This window comes from Oncorhynchus masou, chromosome 13 (genome assembly GCF_036934945.1).
Source record: "Oncorhynchus masou masou isolate Uvic2021 chromosome 13, UVic_Omas_1.1, whole genome shotgun sequence".
Lineage (NCBI taxonomy): Eukaryota > Metazoa > Chordata > Actinopteri > Salmoniformes > Salmonidae > Oncorhynchus > Oncorhynchus masou.
In genome coordinates, this window is record NC_088224.1 from 64736183 (window position 1) to 64755301 (window position 19119).

Sequence of the window (19119 nt, forward strand, 5' to 3'; positions counted from 1 at the left end):
AATTTTAGTTTTAATGAGCAGGCTTTCTTTCACGATTTGTTTTATTTTGACTGGAGCAAGATTGAGCTTATTCCTGAAGTGGAAACTGCCTGGAAATTCTTTCATGATGTTTTTTTTTCCCAAATAGTAAACAAACATGCCTCATTCTGGAGGTTCAGAGTTAAAGGGCGGGATAATCCATGGTTTTCTTCTGAGCTGTCTTGTATTATTCACAACCGTAGTCTAGCCTGGGCTAAAGCAAGGAAATCATGTTCTGATGCTAATTGGCTTATTTTTAGGCAGTTACGAAACAAGTGTTCTTTTCTTCTCAGGAAGGCCAAGTCTGAATATTTTTGTCTGTTAATAACAACCTGAATAAACCTAGAAAGTTTTGGAAGGCTATTAAGTCTATGTCTGGTAACAGTAATGTTAATGAATTACCGTCATGTGTACTGAAGGAATTTGTTGCTGTACAGTCGTGGCCAAAAGTTTAGAATGCCACAAATATTAATTTTCACAAAGTTTGCTGATTCAGTGTCTTTAGATATTTTTGTCAGATGTTACTATGGAATACTGAAGTATAATTACAAGCATTTCATAAGTGTCAAAGGTGTCATAAGTGTCATAAGTGTTTTATTGACAATTACATGAAGTTGATGCAAAGAGTCAATATTTGCAGTGTTGACCCTTCTTTCTCAAGACATCTGCAATCCGCGCTGGCATGCTGTCAATTAACTTCTGGGCCAAATCCTGACTGATGGTAGCCAATTCTTGCATAATCAGTGCTTGGAGTTTGTCAGAATTTGTGGGGTTTTGTTTGTCCACCCACCTCTAGAGGAATGACCACAAGTTCTCAATGGGATTAAGGTCTGGGGAGTTTCTGGCCATGGACCCAAAATAACGATGTTTAGTTTCCCGAACCACTTAGTTATCACTTTTGCCTTATGGCTAGGTGCTCCATCATGCTGGAAAAGGCATTGTTCATCACCAAACTGTTCCTGGATGGTTGGGAGAAGTTGCTCTCGGAGGATGTTTTGGTACCATTCTTTCTTCATGGCTGTGTTCTTCGGCAAAATTGTGAGTGAGCCCACTCCCTTGGCTGAGAAGCAACCCCACACTTGAATGGTCCCAGTATGCTTTACTATTGGCATGACACAGGACTGACGGTAGTGGTCATCTTGTCTTCTCTGGACAAGCTTTTTTCCGGATGCCCCAAACAATCGGAAAGGGAATTCATCAGAGAAAATGACTTTACCCCAGTCCTTAGCAGTCCAACCCCTGTAGCTTTTGCAGAATATCAGTCTGTCCCTGATGTTTTTCCTGGAGAGAAATGGCTTCTTTGCTGCCATTCTTGACACCAGGCCATCCTCCAAAAGTCTTTGCCTCACTGTGGGTGAAGATGCACTCACACCTGCCTGCTGCTATTCCTGAGCAAGCTCTGTACTGGTGGTGCCCCGATCCCACAGCTGAATCAACTTTAGGAGACGGTCCTGGCACTTGCTGGACTTTTTTTGGGCACCCTGAAGCTTTCTTCACAACAATTGAACCACTCTCCTTAAAGGTCTTGATGATCCAATAAATGGTTGATTTAGTGCAATCTTACTGGCAGCAATTTTTTTTATTTTAATTTTACCTTTATTTAACTAGGCAAGTCAGTTAAGAATTAATTCTTATTTTCAATGACGGCCTAGGAACAGTGGGTTAACTGCCTGTTCAGGGGCAGAACGACAGATTTGTACCTTGTCAGCTCGGGGATTTGAACTTGCAACCTTCCGGTTACTAGTCCAACACTCTAACCACTAGTCCAACGACTCTAACCCTGTGTGGATGAACCAGCGAGAGCTGGTCAAACTTTTAGCTTTTTGCCATTCTCAGTGCAGGAGGTACATAGCCCTGAAATCCTTAGATCATGTCAAATTGTCTGTCTGTAATGTCTGTCTGTAATGGTGTGCCCCAGGGTGCTGTACTTGGTTCCCTCTTATTCACTATTTATATAAATAATTTAGACAACAATTTGTAAAATGTGCAACGTCACTTTTATGCTGATGACAGTGTTATTTATTGTTGTGCCTCATCTCTCACAAAAGCTTTCCAGAACTTGAAGACTGCTTTTTATACTGTTTATACTTTTTATACTGTTCAACATACCTTTTGAAGTTTTTGAAGCTTATATTCAATACTTACAAAACTAAAATGATAGTGTTTTCTAAAGCAAAAAATATATCCCTGAACCTTTCACCTATTACTACCTGTCAGGGCAATGAGATTGAGACTAACCTCATATACATATCTTATTTTATATATGACTGCTTCTGCTCAGTGTTTGAGATCAATTGATACCCTGTACCATGGTGCATTGAGATTTATTTTAAACTGCAAAACACTTACGCACCACTGCACTTTGTATACCAGGGTTGGCTGGCCTTCTCTAGTCGCTCGTAGACTCAGTCACTGGTATACTTTTATTTACAAAGCCATTTTGGGTTTACTGACATTTTATTTGGTAATTTTTATTGTTCAGACTTATGGTCGGGTCACCCATAAAGTTACATATTGCAGCTAACGTCAAATGCATATGGTGGTCTGATATGGTGTATTGATGTATTTGATACCATTCCACTAACTCCGCTCCAGCCATTACCATGAGCCCATCCTTCCCAATTAAGTTGCCACCAACCTTCTGTGGTGAGTACAGACAAATAACCATTTTTTCTAAAAGAGTGTAGGATCCAGTGAAAGGAACTATTAGTGCAACTGTTGAACCGTATAGCCATAAACACTGGCTTATTGTACACTAACACTTGGCCTCTGTTTGTAGATCTGCAGCCAGATCGAGATAACTTCCTGATCTGATCTGTATTCCTGCCAGAGCAATACATCTCCTGTTCTGGGATCAGTTGGTTGTGGTTATAGTCTGGATAGAAGCAGATAGTTGACGTACCAATCATATAGCAAGTACGCTATGGCCCTACAAACACAAACATGTTAATCTGGACCTCGAAGCCAGTTCTACTTCTGATTTTCATCCTTCCCCTCTAATCAAGGATTGATTTAGAACTGGGACAGCAGGTGGGTGCAATTCATTATCAGGTAGAGCAGAATACCAGCAGTACTCTGGACCTGCTGAATGAGACATGAGGCCCCCTAAATGCAACAAAGTCAGATTTTGGGGGATTTCTGAATAATGCTAATTTAACCATTCTCCTATTTTTTTTATGCAATTTGTACTGCTACTGTACAGTGATATATATGAAAATTAAAGCTTATTCCAAATTCAACTAAATACCCCCACCTCTGTGTCATGGTTTAAAAAAATATCTCACGTGTCTGTACATCCTGGGACAGTCCTCTATCTCAGCCCCTTTTTAGGTGTCCCAACTTTTCGTTCTTCATAAAAAGTCTAAGAGTCTAGACCCAATGACAATCGCAGAATGTCATTACACTTTTTGGTGTTTAACAGATGTCTATTTCCATTCATCAAATGGTGCGAAGAACCCTTAAAGTCTAAACTCTTAACCCTTAAAGTCTGACATTCGGGGGTCTCTATTTTTTTGACTGGACCTATGTGTGCACAAACTTCCATGACATTTTTTATGGGCCTAATAGTAAAGACGTCATTTAATGGTGTTTTTTACTTATTCACTTTTAAGTTGGCATGACCACAACCAGTCATGATGTTTTCATCTTATTGTCAAACAAATCACTTCAAAAAGTAGGCGACCTGCGCATGTTTGTCCACTCCAAAACAGTTCCAGCATCCAAACAGTGCACAGTGATTTAATAAGTTGAAAACATCATGATTGGTTGTGTTCATGCCAAATTAAAAAGTAATAAATTAAAAAAATACTGTTAAATGACATGTCTTTACATGTCTTTTTTTATGTATGCGCAAGCGCGTGCACACAGGAAGTCCAGTCAAAGAAAAATAGAGACCCCTGAATGTCACGGTATCATTCACACTCTGATATTTGACATTTGCTTTAGATTTGGCTTCGTTCTCACTTTGAGTTTCTCTTTAGAGGGAGCTAGGTTAAAGTAACAATTCTAGCAATGTCAGACTCTTCTATAGTTTTTAGGAGATCTAAAAAACAGACAATCCCTTTTCCCTCCTCAAATAACTAGCGTTATACTAAGAAAATGGAATTCATTAAGTAGGCAGGGACCAGTACACTGGCACAAATTAGATTTGGTTATCATACATCTTCTCCGCAAATTTAGTAAATGTGATTCTAAAATGTAACTTGACTTTATTTCCTTATAGTGATGAACTACTAAAAAGTTTTATAACGAAGGGTTTTCTCCTGGCGAATGATGCACTTCATATCCAAGAATATACTTTATTGGAAAAGGTTTAAAAACTGCAGTAAAAAAAAGCTATTGAGAGAATACAGTATGTGAAAAGTTAAGTTTGTCAGAATGTTGCACATTTGAAACATCTAAAAGCAAAGACACGATCAATATCTGAATGTTTAGCAAGGTAGACAGAAAGGCAGAAAGAGAAAGCAAACACACTACTGTGACATTCAAGTCAGATCAGAGCTGAAATTACATCTGGTAGAAAAATATAAACATTTGCAGAAGTACAGTCAGAAAATAGCAATCACATTTGTATTTTATTTATTTTTATATGAGCACCACAAACTTGATATTATGCAGAGGTAAATTTAAAAAGTTCCCAAAAATTACTAAAACTTCCCAAAAATCCTGTTGTATCACCTCAACCAATGGCCAAGGCTTCCAATAGCTTGGTTTTAAAGATTATTTTGCTACCTCTGGCTAGCTTTTAATCTTTCATCTCTAATACACCCCCAAAACCCACAAATATGTGTACACTATTTACATATATTGATGGCTTTTAGTTATCTTTAGATACATTCACCAATGATTTGTGTTTTGTTTAGCAAATGGCTTTACTGGTCTCACTAAGTTCAAGTTCTGTATGTCTACACACACGTCATTTGGAGTGTAGCGCTTGTATGGGAGACCGATCATTGACATTATCTCTGTTGTTCCTCTCTGGTTGCTGGTGCATCTTCAGTCACCTGGTCTGTCCATGTTCATGCACTTTGTTCCTTTGGTCTGACATTCCTTCTGGGACCAGCTAGGAACAGAGACAACAGAAAGATCATCATACACTCAAAATCATAGAAATAAAGTTCCTAGAATGGACATTTCCATTCAAGTCAATGTTCTTGGTCATTCTATGTATATGGTCGCAATCACAGCTCCTCATAGGATGATATTGCCAATCATTTGAATCCTTCCAAGGAATAATGTTTTACCTGGAATTCTCTTGCTATTTACTGGTCTTGGGTTTCCCACTGTGAAGACAAATTTACGACGTCAAATATCCCAGGGTGGAAATGTGACAGTTTGAATCCTGTTTGTCAGTCTCTGCTTCACACTATCTGCTAAACCCCTATTCTAACAACCTGTCACATGTCCACCCAGTGACATGCATATACGTGATTTTCAATGAAACATTGCATTATTTCCTCTATATTAAGTTATCTATTTTTGACTAGAGAGGTGATGTTACTGACCTTTCTGCTGGAGGTTTGCGATACCAATGCTGGAGCCACTGTTGCTGGCTGAGTATTGAGGACCTGTGGATGACATCATAATGAAACACTACATCAGTCTTCACATAGAAACATCATGTTTTCACAGAGGGGCAGCTGTAGGAGTCATGAGGGGGGTGACGTACAGTAGAGGGGATTCAGTACAAAAGACTCACATCTGCAGACCTGTGTCTCACCTCAGCAAACCAAACACACCCTTCTTTGTTTCATGTAGTGCATCAATACACTATATAGCAACTATAGACCAAAACAGGCATAGCATACTGTAGCCTACAATACGTTTATTTTACTAGATGTTACTATGTACCCAGAGTTCTTCAGACCTCATGGACAAGAGTCAATAAAGACGTGTGTCTGTGAGGTACGTACCTGAGACCACTCTCGTAACTTTGGTGACCTTGGGCTCTCCCTCGATGAGACGAGTAACCTTGGTGAACTTTGGCTCACCTTCAATGACTCTGGTCACCTAATAATCATAATCATGTATTAGATTTATGTAACGCTTTTCCCGATTGCTAAAAGTGATTTGGTGGGTACATGGGTGGGTACAACAGTTGAAACATGGGTTGTTACATTGGTGTTACCTTGGTGATGGTAGGCTCTCCCTCAATCACCCTTGTCACCTTGGTGATGGTAGGCTCTCCCTCAATCACCCTTGTCACCTTGGTGATGATAGGCTCTCCCTCAATCACCCTTGTCACCTTGGTGATGGTAGGCTCTCCCTCAATCACCCTTGTCACCTTGTTGATGGTAGGCTCTCCCTCAATCACCCTTGTCACCTTGGTGATGGTAGGTTCCCTTTCGATAACCCTAGTCACATGGGTCACATCAGGAACTTTAGAAAGAGAGAGAGGACAACAAGTTTATTAACTGGAATAAGCAACAACAAAAGCGTCATTGAAGAACATGAAGTTTAAAGGGCACACTAGTGAGATCTGAAGGATCGAATGAACTTAGAAACTCTAGACTCCACAAACTACAGACATGTAGTGTGTCAGTGGTTCCTCTACTCCATTAATAGAGATGACAGTTTATAGGTTTTATCAAATTAGACTGAATGGCAATATTTCACAGACTCTAAAAGGATTCATATGACTGGAATATTTTACATAATCAAAGGAATTGTGGATATGTGCTTTGCAGATACTTTCCAGGTAAAGGCTTTCTCCATGACATCAGTTTTCCCCTTAGAATTGCAACTACACTACCGGTCAAAAGTTTTAGAACAGCGACTCATTCAAGGGTTTTTCCTTGTTTTTCCTATTTTCTGCACTGTAGAATAATAGTGAAGACATCAAAACTATGAAATAACACATATGAAATCATGTAGTAACCAAAAAAGTGTTAAACAAATCAAAATATTTTTAATATTTGAGATTCTTCAAAGTAGCCAGCCTTTGCCTTGATGACAACTTTGCACACTCTTTGCATTCTCTCAACCAGCTTCATGAGGTAGTCACCTGGAATGCATTTCAATTAACAGGTGTGCCTGTCACGCCCTCATCTGTTTCACCTGTCCTTATGATTGTCTCCACCCCTTCCAGGTGTCGCTGATTTCCCCCAGTGTATTTATCCCTGTGTTTTCTGTCTCTCTGTGCCAGTTAGTCTTGTATGTTTCAAGTTAACCAGCAGTTTTTTCCATACTCCTGCTTTTGCTGTTTTCCTTTTTCTAGTCCTCCCGATTTTGACCCTTGCTTGTTCTGGACTCTGTACCCACCTGCCTGACCATTCTGCCTGCCTTGACCACGAGCCCTTCTGTCACTCTGTACCGTCTGGACTCGGATCTGGTTTTGATATTTTGCCAAATTGAGATGGTTTGGGATGAGTCGGACCGCAGAGTGAAGGAAAAGCATATAACAAGTGCTCAGCATATGTGGGAACTCCTTCGAGACTGTTGGAAAAACATTACAGGGGAAGCTGGTTGAGAGAATGCCAAGAGTGTGCAAAGCTGTCATCAAGGCAAAGGGTGGCTATTTGAAGAATCTCAAATATAACACTTTTTGGTTACTACATGACTCCATATGTGTTATTTCATAGTTTTGAGGTCTTCACTATTATTCTACAATGTAGAAAAATAGTCAAAATGAAGAATAACCTTTGAATGAGTAGGTGTTCTAAAACTTTGGACCAGTAGTGTATCTCTTTCAGAATCTTGACTAGAGATAATTGTATAGACAGTAACTTGAACTTCTGTGCATATTTCTCTTTGAAGTCAGGAATTAACAACACAAATCAAAGGTCAGGATTAAGCCCAATAAAGTAGGGTTATTTTACCCAGAACAGATAAAAAACCTTCCCAGGTGTGGCAAGTATTTTCTTGTTGCTGTCTGTACTGTAATTATCTGAACAGCCATAATGGTTTTTCCTCTTGGACGTGGGTCATGAATTTCATTGAAGGCGGATATCCTCCCTATCTGAACTGTGCCAACTATTCTATCAACTCTTGTAGCACAATGTCTTCAAGTCTTTCCAAGACTAAATGTGAAATATCATTTACAATTATATACACTGAGTGTACAAAATATTACGTGACATAGACTTCTTCTGGTGAATCCAGGTGAAATATATGATCCCTTATTGATGTCACTTGTTAAATTCACTTCAATCTGTGTAGATGAAGGGGAGGAGACAAGATAAAGAAGCATTTTTAAGCCTTGAGGCAATTGAGACATGAATTGTGTATGTGTGCCATTCAGATGGTGAATGGGCAAGACAAAATATGATATGGTATTAGGTGCCAGGTGCACCAGTTTCAGTGTCACCGTGGGCCAGCATCCCTATTGAATGCTTTCGACACCTTGTTGAGTTACGAACTGAGGCTGTTCTGAGGGAAAAAGGGGGGTGCAACTCAATATTAGGAAGGTGTTTCTAATGCTTTGTACACTCAGCATATTACACAAAGCTAAGATTTATGCATGAAGAATGTTGCTTCGATCCTTTAACTGTAACTTACCTGACTCAATGAAGCGTGTGATGACCGTCCTCTCTAGAAGAAACAGAAGACACACAGCAGGCAGTTACTCACTGGACAACAACAAAGCTACAAACAAATGTAATTTCAATGCAAAAAGGTACAGCAGACATCTAAGACTTGAACAGATATAGTTTAACTCACTCATGAATGTGAGGGGGATTTCCTTATAGCTGTATCCTGACACAAACTGCGAATGAATGGAAAGAAGGATTAGAGGCTGTAAACTATATTATTGTAGGTCTGTGTGCACATCGTTCTGCTCAACTCCAATGCAGAGGGCAACAATGAACCTTCAGATGCACTGCTTGGGTTTTATGAAGGCAGGAGAAATGTCTTCCTCTATTATGTGGTGGGTACTGTATTTGCTCAAGGCTTTACATGATGTCTTGTCATCTTAAGGTAATTTTGTAACAAACACTTAGAGGTTAATCTCATCTTGTTAGCTCGGGGTTCTCTGGCATTGTAGTCATTTTCCTAATCATAATAACCTGTCTGGCCTTGTTCAGAACTGTAAGTAATGCTGTGGCACGATAGTCATGTGGGTGTGGCCTATTGTCCTGGTTCATTATATGGGCGTGGTCTGTTCCTTTATGTGGGTGTGGCCTGGTACTGTACCTTGATCTCCATGTACTTGATGAGTCTTCTCAGCAGCCCAAGCAGGTCAGAGTTTCCAGCAGGCAGCTCTACAGGACATTAGAGTACAGGGTGTTAGACATACTGGTAACACTTTATACTAGGGTTCATACAGTACAGGATGTTAAACATACTGGTAACACTTTATACTAGGGTTCATACAGTACAGTACAGGGTGTTAGACATACTGGTAACACTTTATACTAGGGTTCATACAGTACAGTACAGGGGTTTAGACATACTGGTAACACTTTATACTAGGGTACATACAGCACAGTATAGTGTTTTAGACATACTGGTAACACTTTATACTAGGGTACATACAGCACAGTACAGGGTGTTAGACATACTGGTAACACTTTATACTAGGGGACATACAGCACAGTACAGTGTTTTAGACATACTGGTAACACTTTATACTAGGGTACATACAGCACAGTACAGTGTTTTAGACATACTGGTAACACTTTATACTAGGGTACATACAGCACAGTAAAAGGTTTTAGACATACTGGTAACACTTTATACTAGGGTACATACAGCACAGTACAGTGTTTTAGACATACTGGTAACACATTTACATTTAAGTCATTTAGCAGACGCTCTTATCCAGAGCGACTTACAAATTGGAACACTTTATACTAGGGTACATACAGTACAGTACAGTACAGGCTGTTAGACATACTGGTAACACTTTATACTAGGGTACATACAGCACAGTACAGTGTTTTAGACATACTGGTAACACTTTATACTAGGGTACATACAGCACAGTACAGTGTTTTAGACATACTGGTAACACTTTATACTAGGGTACATACAGCACAGTACAGGGTGTTAGACATACTGGTAACACTTTATACTAGGGTACATACAGCACAGTACAGTGTTTTAGACATACTGGTAACACTTTATACTAGGGTATATACAGTACAGTACAGGGTGTTAGACATACTGGTAACACTTTATACTAGGGTACATACAGCACAGTACAGTACAGGCTGTTAGACATACTGGTAACACTTTATACTAGGGTACATACAGCACAGTAAAAGGTTTTAGACATACTGGTAACACTTTATACTAGGGTACATACAGTACAGTACAGTACAGGCTGTTAGACATACTGGTAACACTTTATACTAGGGTACATACAGCACAGTACAGTGTTTTAGACATACTGGTAACACTTTATACTAGGGTACATACCAGTATGTCTAAAACACTGTACTGTGCTGTATGTACCCTAGTATAAAGTGTTACCAGTATGTCTAACACCCTGTACTGTGCTGTATGTACCCTAGTATAAAGTGTTACCAGTATGTCTAAAACACTGTACTGTGCTGTAACACTTTATACTAGGGTACATACAGCACAGTACAGGGTGTTAGACATACTGGTAACACTTTATACTAGGGTACATACAGCACAGTACAGTGTTTTAGACATACTGGTAACACTTTATACTAGGGTACATACAGCACAGTACAGTGTTTTAGACATACTGGTAACACTTTATACTAGGGTTCATACAGTACAGTACAGGGTGTTAGACATACTGGTAACACTTTATACTAGGGTACATACAGCACAGTACAGGGTGTTAGACATACTGGTAACACTTTATACTAAAGGTTACTGCCAAAATAAATAATTGGAAACACTTGAGTAAATGAGGGATACTATGTATATTGAAAGCAGGGGCTCCACACAGGTGTGGTTCCTGAGTTAATTAAGCAATTAACATACCATCATGAATAAATGGGTCATGAATAAAAAGGCAGGGCAGGCCATTCTTTGGCTACCATGGTTATGCGCCCATAGAATGACAATGCCCCCATCCACAAGGCACGAGTGATCACTGAATGATTTGATGAGCATAAAACCACGTTCGGGCTTGTGTTAGCCCTATTAAGACACTTTATGTTGGTGTGTTCTTTATTTTGGCAGTTACCTCTACATACATACATTAGCATACATACAGCACAGGGTGTTAGACATACTGAACCATTCAGCACTGCTAAATATGTGTATTATATCAATAAATGATTCACTGCACAGTGCGTCTCTCAACACATGACAATATAATCAGGGTATAATCAGTTTCTCCAACAGAGGAGATGGCAGTCAGAGACGTTTGAGTCAGTCTTACCACCAGGGTAGAGGAGGGTTTTGACAAAGTGAATGACTCCATTAGTGGCCATGATATCGTGTTCAGGGACCTCAATAGTGTTCACTCTGATTGTGTTGTTAGCCTGGAGGAGAGGAGTAGAGAGGATTAAGATCCAAACACTGATGAGCTGATGAGTACAAGCTGGTAATGCACCATATGTTTCTCAATTAGGTTGGCATTGATGACATTATATACAGAACATTTGCAACAGTTGTGGTGTTGTGGTGTGATCATAACATACAGGAACTCAAGTCATTTTGTTCACCTGACCTAGAATTCCTTACAATAAATTGCCGGCCGCATTATCAACAAAGAGAATTCTCTTCGATTATAATCACAGTCGTGTATATCCCCCGAGCAGACACCTCGACGGCCCTGAAAGAACTTCATTCTCAGCCCTCTCCTGTACTCCTTGTTCACCCATGACTGCGTGGCCATGCACGCCTCCAAATCAATCATCAAGTTTGCAGACGACACTACAGTGGTAGTCTTGATTATAGAAGTTGGATTAGCTAACTCAACGTGCCATTAGAGCACAGGAGTGATGGTTGCTGACAATGGGCCTCTGTACAGCTATATACGTAGATATTCCATTAAAAATCTGCAGTTTCCAGCTACAATAGTCATTTACAACATTAATAATGTCTACACTGTATTTCTGATCAATTTGATGTTATTTTCATAGACAAAAAAATGTGCTTTTCTTTCAAAAACCAGGACATTTCTAAGTGAGCCCAACTTATGAACGGTAGTGTACATTTTTTAGTAACTTGGTGGTAGTTTTAAATTAATCCGTTAATAATTTTTCTGCCATGTAGCAGTGTAGCTAACTACTGTGTAGCAGTGTAGCTAACTACTGTGTAGCAGTGTAGCAGTATAGCTAACTACTGTGTAGCAGTGTAGCTAACTACTAACTTTTTTGCAAAAATAAAATATGGGTGAAGTAGGCAATGATTTCATGTCCTTTTCGGCATCAGACTAATTCTCACTTGAACCATTGTTTTTGTTTTAATTAATAGGCTAAATTAAACATGCTGTTGACATGTGACCCCAAAGTGATATGTTCTTGCAGTTTGTAGTCTACGACATTTCAGATTTACATACTGTATGATCATTTATCACAAAGTAATTTTGATATAGTGAACAACATTTTCAAAGTAACTGTAGTTAAGTGAACTATATTTTTTTAAGGGTATCTTAAACTACACTAAACTTTTTCCAGTGTGAAGTAATTGGTAGCAATGGAATGCAACGGTCTGTTGTTGGAAGTAAAATGTCATCTAAACTAAATCATGAATAGTCTGCACTACAAACATCCAGGGACTTCACGTGGCGTTAGGGTTTATTTCAAGAAAGGATTTGTTTGAATGATCTTAGAATATGACCCTAAGGACATTGCTGTAATCAAACTTAAAAGCTAAGTATAAAATTAACCCAAGGTCAAAACAGTAAATATCAAAGGTCAATGCAAGCCTTTGTGAAATCCTAAATCCTGTCAGCATGCTGAATTATGTTTGGGGGAGTTGTTTCCAGGGAAGTTAATCCAACAAATACGTTTTGGTTTCTTACTCATCAGATAAACGTTATTTAAGACGTCCTCTTTCTCCACGTTGAACTGTTTTATATACGTTTTCGAAGAAGTAATATTTAGTCATAATTCCTACTTTGAACGTTGGTTTACATTGTTGATGACAAAGGATTGCGGATGTTAATAATACTGAGTGGATCTGGAGGAGGGGCTCTTGATTCACTGTAAAAACATTGTACAATCTCTTCAGGGTCTGTCTGATAATAGCTTTCTTTCCTGGCTTTTCATACACACGTACATTGGAAAATGCCATGATTTCTTATATTTACAGTCTTGTTGAATGTTGAGAGATTTGGACTCACATGCAGCACTCGGAGGTTATTGCCCTGCAGAGACTTGAGGAGGTTGGTCACCCCAGTCTCCAGACCTCCACCGATGAACACTCCGTTACTGAAGTGGTAGAGCAGGATGGTACGCAGGGCATTCATATTACCTGGCCAGGACAGACAGGACTTTAGACTGAAGACTACAGTACCATAGAACGTGCCGTACATACAACCACTAAGTCTTATGGATGTTTCTCTGACATTACAACCTTCAGGAGAAAGCTAGTAGCTATGGTAGCTATGGTTAAGGTCAGCAGTTTTTCCTGACCATCATGATGTGGCCTGACAAGAAAAACCTCTGGCTATGATTTTTTTGTAGAGAGACTGACACAGACTAAGAAGGACGGAGAAAATGATGGAGAGAGTGACAGAGAGACGGAGAGAGAGACGAACCAACCTCTGAGCAGAGCCAGGTCGCTGTCTCTGACGCCAGTGAAGGCCTCATCACTGGGAGCAAACAGAGTGTATTCTCCTTCCTGTTTGAGCAGGTCAGTCAGACCAGCCGTCTCCATCAGTGACAGGAAGATCCTGCAAACAAAACAACATTAAGGAAACAGTTCCCTGCCACTCATGACAACCACTGAGGGTAGATACTGTATAACCGGTAACCAGTGCCAGTGTGATAGCTTAGCATATAGCGCTGCCTCCCTAAACTCGCCTCTGACCGGGCTTGACCAGGGTTCTCTACCTCGCCAACACACGTGACCGCCGGCTTGACAATGTACAAACCGATTGACCTATAGAACAGGATCCTCTTCAGTGATGAGATCCTATGTATTAATTAGATAATAAGATAACTTGCAAGAGGTGTATATGATTTAGAAAGAAGTTGGCCCACATGTCTGTATAAACTGTTTTCCAGCTTGCTCCCAGGTCTGTATGAAATTGATTGAACTCTGTCTGACTAGTGAACTCTCTCTGACTCTGTGGCTGTTTGGTTAGCTAAAGAACATCCTTTCCCGAGTAGGGAGTGAGACAAGGTTGTGAATTGGCCACAAAATCAGAACCATCTTTGTCTGTCCCTTGATCAAAATCCTTCCACTAGACTGGTCTCAGATCTGTATGAGCTTGAGCTAACTTCTCTGACTATTTCATTTGCTGAAGCACATACAGATCTGGGACCAGGCTAAAGCACACAGAGTCTATATGTGCCCAAGAAGCTTACTTGAATCTTCCATTGTCTGTGAGGATCTGGAACATGGTGGTCTCAGCTGGCTTCATCAGAGTCTTCATCAGGTGGAGGGCTCCGTTACTGCCCTCCTTGCTGCCGCGCACCAGGCAGGAGTTCTCTATGCACACCGCCTACAGACAGACAGGACAGGTTAAAGAACCACTTTAGTGAAAACTCTACTTTTTTTGTTGTTGAAAACTGTTTTTCTGGGTTTTATCCTAATAATGTAACTCTAGTCCTAATATCCTAATTCTAGCAAAATTATTACATATTTGGGCATGTGGGTATGCTAGCATAAGCACCTAACTAGTTAGCTAGCCAGATAGTTAGCTAGCTAGGCTAATGGTTTCTCAATTCACGTGACTTCTGTTTTGAGCATCTTTAAAACTGGAATTTGAGTTGGAACATCTGCTGAAGTGGCTCTTTATAAGGCATGGAATTGAACAGTCTGCTAGCTACTGAATTAACAGCCTCTTAGTCGGTCCAGTAGATGGATAGCCCAGTGAAATGGATTTGTGTTGTATGGCCATTGTGTTTGACCAGCTGTTCAGAGACAAGAGACACACACACATCACACAAACTCACACAGACACCCCCCCCCCCACACACACAGACTCACTGTGCGGTAGATGAAGACTCTGAGGAACTTCCCGGCAATGGTCTCCAGGCGCTGTCCATTGTATAGCTGTCCCAGAGTAATCTTCTCCTTCAGGATGTGGTTCTCTAGAATCATCTTCAGAAAGCTCTGGTCAATGGACATCACCTCATCTGGAAGACAAGATATTTCATATAGATACATTGTAAGAGATCAAAATATGACATTAAATATGTTTGTAAACAATAACTTTTTTAGAAACTATCCCCAATTCTGCAAAAATGGAGATACAAGGTTTTCTCAGGACGCAGACGATAACAAAAAGTATATAGGCTAATGATGCAGTCTGGTGGTCTAGTCAGTCATTGTAAAATGTCAACCTTATTTTCCAGGAAACCAGATTGATCAGCCACATTGTAACAGTATTATTCCCATAGGGCTCTGGTCAAAAGTAGTGCACTATATAGGGAATAGGGTCCTATTTGGGACACAACCAGGGACTGTTCCAGTCTGCAATACCCTGGGGTTGTCATTTTATATTATTTATTTGACCTTTATTTAACTAGGCAAGTCAGTTAAGAACTAATTCTTATTTTCAATGACAGCCTAGTGGGTTAAATGCCTGTTCAGGGGCAGAATGACAGATTTGTACCTTGTCAGCTCGGGGATTTGAACTTGCAACCTTCCGGTTACTAGTCCAACGCTCTAACCACTAGGCCAACGCTCTAACCACTAGGCTACCCTGCCGCCCCATACTGACTATACTGATGTCCCGTGGAAGAAGAAGAGCTGCCTCCTCCAGAGAGGAAACTGTGGCTCTATTAACAGAGGAACTTTTAACAGCTGCTGAGCTGTCTGAGATACAGAGCTGTTCCACACTGTACTTCACGTCGAAAATGGACAGACTATGTAGGGTCTAAATCAGAGAACAGTTCAGTGGGGGAATTTACGAACTCAACGCCGTAACACAGCTTTTCCACCCTGGGGGATTATTTTATTTCCTGGGGCGTACAGCAAGCTAGTCTATCATACTGGGGATTATTATACTGTCGTTCAGTTTATCACATGGGCGTTACAAATGTTGGGTTAAGGTAGGAGATATCTCTCCCCACGCCTTTTGAGGTTCTATGTTCCTATGCGGTGTGTGTGTGTCTGGTTTGCATGTCAAAAAGCTCCAGCTATAAATCATTCCAGCACTCTTCCCTTGGTGACCCATATATAGTAAGTCTAGTATATGAAGCTTACTAGTGAGTCAGCATGACAGCAAGACTAATGTCACAGTTTGGAGCTCAGTGTGCATTACCCACCTGTTGAGAGGAGAGAAACAGAAAGAAGGAGAGGAGTGATAAAGTAGTGACAGAGGAGTTAGAGAGAGGAAGAGGGGGGCAGAGAAAGGAGCTAGAGAGAGGAAGAGGGGGACAGAGAGAGGAGCTAGAGAGAGGAAGAGGGGGACAGAGAGAGGAGCTAGAGAGAGGAAGAGGGGGACAGAGAGAGGAGCTCGAGAGAGGAAGAGGGGGACAGAGAGAGGAGCTCGAGAGAGGAAGAGGGGGACAGAGAGAGGAGCTCGAGAGAGGACGAGGGGGACAGAGAGAGGAGCTAGAGAGAGGAAGAGGGGGACAGAGAGAGGAGCTAGAGAGAGGAAGAGGGGGACAGAGAGAGGAGCTAGCGAGATGAAGAGGGGGACAGAGAGAGGAGCTAGAGAGAGGAAGAGGGGGGCAGAGAGAGGGAATAGGGGGACAGAGAGAGGATCTAGAGAGAGGAAGAGGGGGACAGAGGATCTAGAGAGAGGAAGAGGGGGACAGAGAGAGGATCTAGAGAGAGGAAGAAGGGGACAGAGAGAGGAGTTAAGAGAGAGGAAGAGGGGGACAGAGAGAGGATCTAGAGAGAGGAAGAGGGGGACAGAGAGAGGAGTTAAGAGAGAGGAAGAGGGGGACAGAGAGAGGATCTAGAGAGAGGAAGAGGGGGACAGAGAGAGGAGCTAGAGAGAGGAAGAGGGGGACAGAGAGAGGAGCTAGCGAGATGAAGAGGGGGACAGAGAGAGGAGCTAGAGAGAGGAAGAGGGGGCAGAGAGAGGGAATAGGGGGACAGAGAGAGGATCTAGAGAGAGGAAGAGGGGGACAGAGGATCTAGAGAGAGGAAGAGGGGGACAGAGAGAGGATCTAGAGAGAGGAAGAAGGGGACAGAGAGAGGAGTTAAGAGAGAGGAAGAGGGGGACAGAGAGAGGATCTAGAGAGAGGAAGAGGGGGACAGAGAGAGGATCTAGAGAGAGGAGGATGGGGACAGAGAGAGGAGCTAGAGAGAGGAGGATGGGGACGGAGAGAGGAGCTAGAGAGAGGAGGATGGGGACGGAGAGAGGAGTTAGAGAGAGGAGGATGGGGACGGAGAGAGGATCTAGAGAGAGGAAGAGGGGGACAGAGAGAGGATCTAGAGAGAGGAGGATGGGGACGGAGAGAGGAGCTAGAGAGAGGAAGAGGGGGGCAGAGAGAGGATCTAGAGAGAGGAAGAGGGGGACAGAGAGGAGTTAGAGAGAGGAAGAGGGGGACAGAGAGAGGAGTTAGAGAGAGGAAGAGGGGGACAGAGAGAGGAGTTAGAGAGAGGAGGATGGGGACGGAGAGAGGAGCTAGAGAGAGGAAGAGGGGGACAGAGAGAGGATCTAGAGAGAGGAGGATGGGGACGGAGAGAGGAGCTAGAGAGAGCAAAAGGGAAAGGGAGAGACAGAGAGATAGGATGTTCAGTTCTGGATGTTCAAGAGTGTTTAAGGGAACGAGAGAAGTGATACAGACAGAACTGAGCCGGGCCATGATGTGTAATCACAGTGACAACATAATAGAGCCGGGCCATGATGTGTAATCATAGTGACAACAGAATTGAGCCGGGCCATGATGTGTAATCACAGTGACAACATAATTGAGCCGGGCCATGATGTGTAATCACAGTGACAACAGAATTGAGCGGGGCCAGTAGTGTGTTACTCACCAGTGAAGACAGAATTGAGCGGGGCCAGTAGTGTGTTACTCACCAGTGAAGACAGAATTGAGCAGGGCCAGTAGTGTGTTACTCACCAGTGAAGACAGAATTGAGCGGGGCCAGTAGTGTGTTACTCACCAGTGAAGACAGAATTGAGCGGGGCCAGTAATGTGTATTCTGCCTTGGCTTCCATGGCTGCAGACAGACCCAGCTCTGACACCATGTCACTGAAGGTGGACTGGGAAGGGGTGAGCAGCTCCATCACCTGCTTGGCTTAGAGGACACAGACAACACCATTAAAAGCTTTTCTACCACTGAAAGATCAACACTTCCACACTTATTCAGAGTTTTCAGATTTTATCTTAGTCTTGGTGGCATTGTGTCATTGTTTCCATCTATTTTCCTATGTGTATGGTTGACTTGTATACTAGTGTAACAGCAAAGAGAGCTCCAAATAAAGGTGTTGTGTATTTTGTGAAACAGTTCATTCCATTTACATTTCAACAAAGAAATGCAAATGCAAAAACATGCATATTCTGAGATGTGTGTTACAGCTCTGTAATGAAAGCACTATACAAATGACATTTATTTTTATTAGGTGGACCGAGAGCTAACCTGAGTCAGGCATGAGGACCTCGTCAATGAGGTGGATGACTCCGTTGGTGGTGACAATGTCTTTCTTCAGCACCATCTTGATGCCGTTCACCGTCAGGCTTTCCCCATCACAGCCAATCTCAATATTGTGGCCCTCCAGGGTCTCAAAGGTCTGGCCGGACATGATGCCCTCTGAACACTGGACAGAGTTCAGCATGTGGAAGTTCAGCAGGGCTGGAGGATAGAGGAGAGAGGAGAGAGGAGAGGATAAAAGTGTTAATCAGACCCACAGACTCAGAAACTTCTATATATACAGTGCCTTGCGAAAGTATTCGGCCCCCTTGAACTTTGCGACCTTTCGCCACATTTCCGGCTTCAAACATAAAGTAATAAAACTGTATTTTTGGGGGGAAAAATCAACAACAAGTGGGACACAATCATGAAGTGGAACGACATTTATTGGATATTTCAAACTTTTTTAACAAATCAAAAACTGAAAAATTGGGCGTGCAAAATTATTCAGCCCCTTTCCTTTCA

At 41.6% G+C, this 19119-nt stretch overlaps 1 protein-coding gene across 2 annotated transcripts in view; it reads right to left on the reverse strand.

The window, feature by feature from the left end:
* Window positions 1-4573: 4573 nt before the first annotated feature.
* LOC135552838 (periostin-like) overlaps window positions 4574-19119 on the reverse strand; it is a 38593-nt gene continuing 24047 nt past the window's right edge. The window contains exons 8-22 of one of the 2 annotated variants that reach the window (XM_064984732.1): window positions 18604-18816; window positions 18127-18261; window positions 15046-15194; window positions 14421-14557; window positions 13653-13783; window positions 13232-13362; window positions 11321-11423; window positions 9151-9218; window positions 8677-8722; window positions 8515-8547; window positions 6185-6396; window positions 5931-6027; window positions 5523-5585; window positions 5262-5300; window positions 4574-5080 (exon numbers count right to left, since the gene is read on the reverse strand). In XM_064984732.1, coding sequence (XP_064840804.1) covers window positions 5037-5080; window positions 5262-5300; window positions 5523-5585; window positions 5931-6027; window positions 6185-6396; window positions 8515-8547; window positions 8677-8722; window positions 9151-9218; window positions 11321-11423; window positions 13232-13362; window positions 13653-13783; window positions 14421-14557; window positions 15046-15194; window positions 18127-18261; window positions 18604-18816 — 1601 coding nt within the window. In that variant the 3' untranslated portion in view covers window positions 4574-5036. Of the gene's footprint in view, window positions 5081-5261; window positions 5301-5522; window positions 5586-5930; window positions 6028-6145; window positions 6397-8514; window positions 8548-8676; window positions 8723-9150; window positions 9219-11320; window positions 11424-13231; window positions 13363-13652; window positions 13784-14420; window positions 14558-15045; window positions 15195-18126; window positions 18262-18603; window positions 18817-19119 lie in introns of both variants that reach the window. The other variant, XM_064984731.1, reaches the window with a different exon arrangement.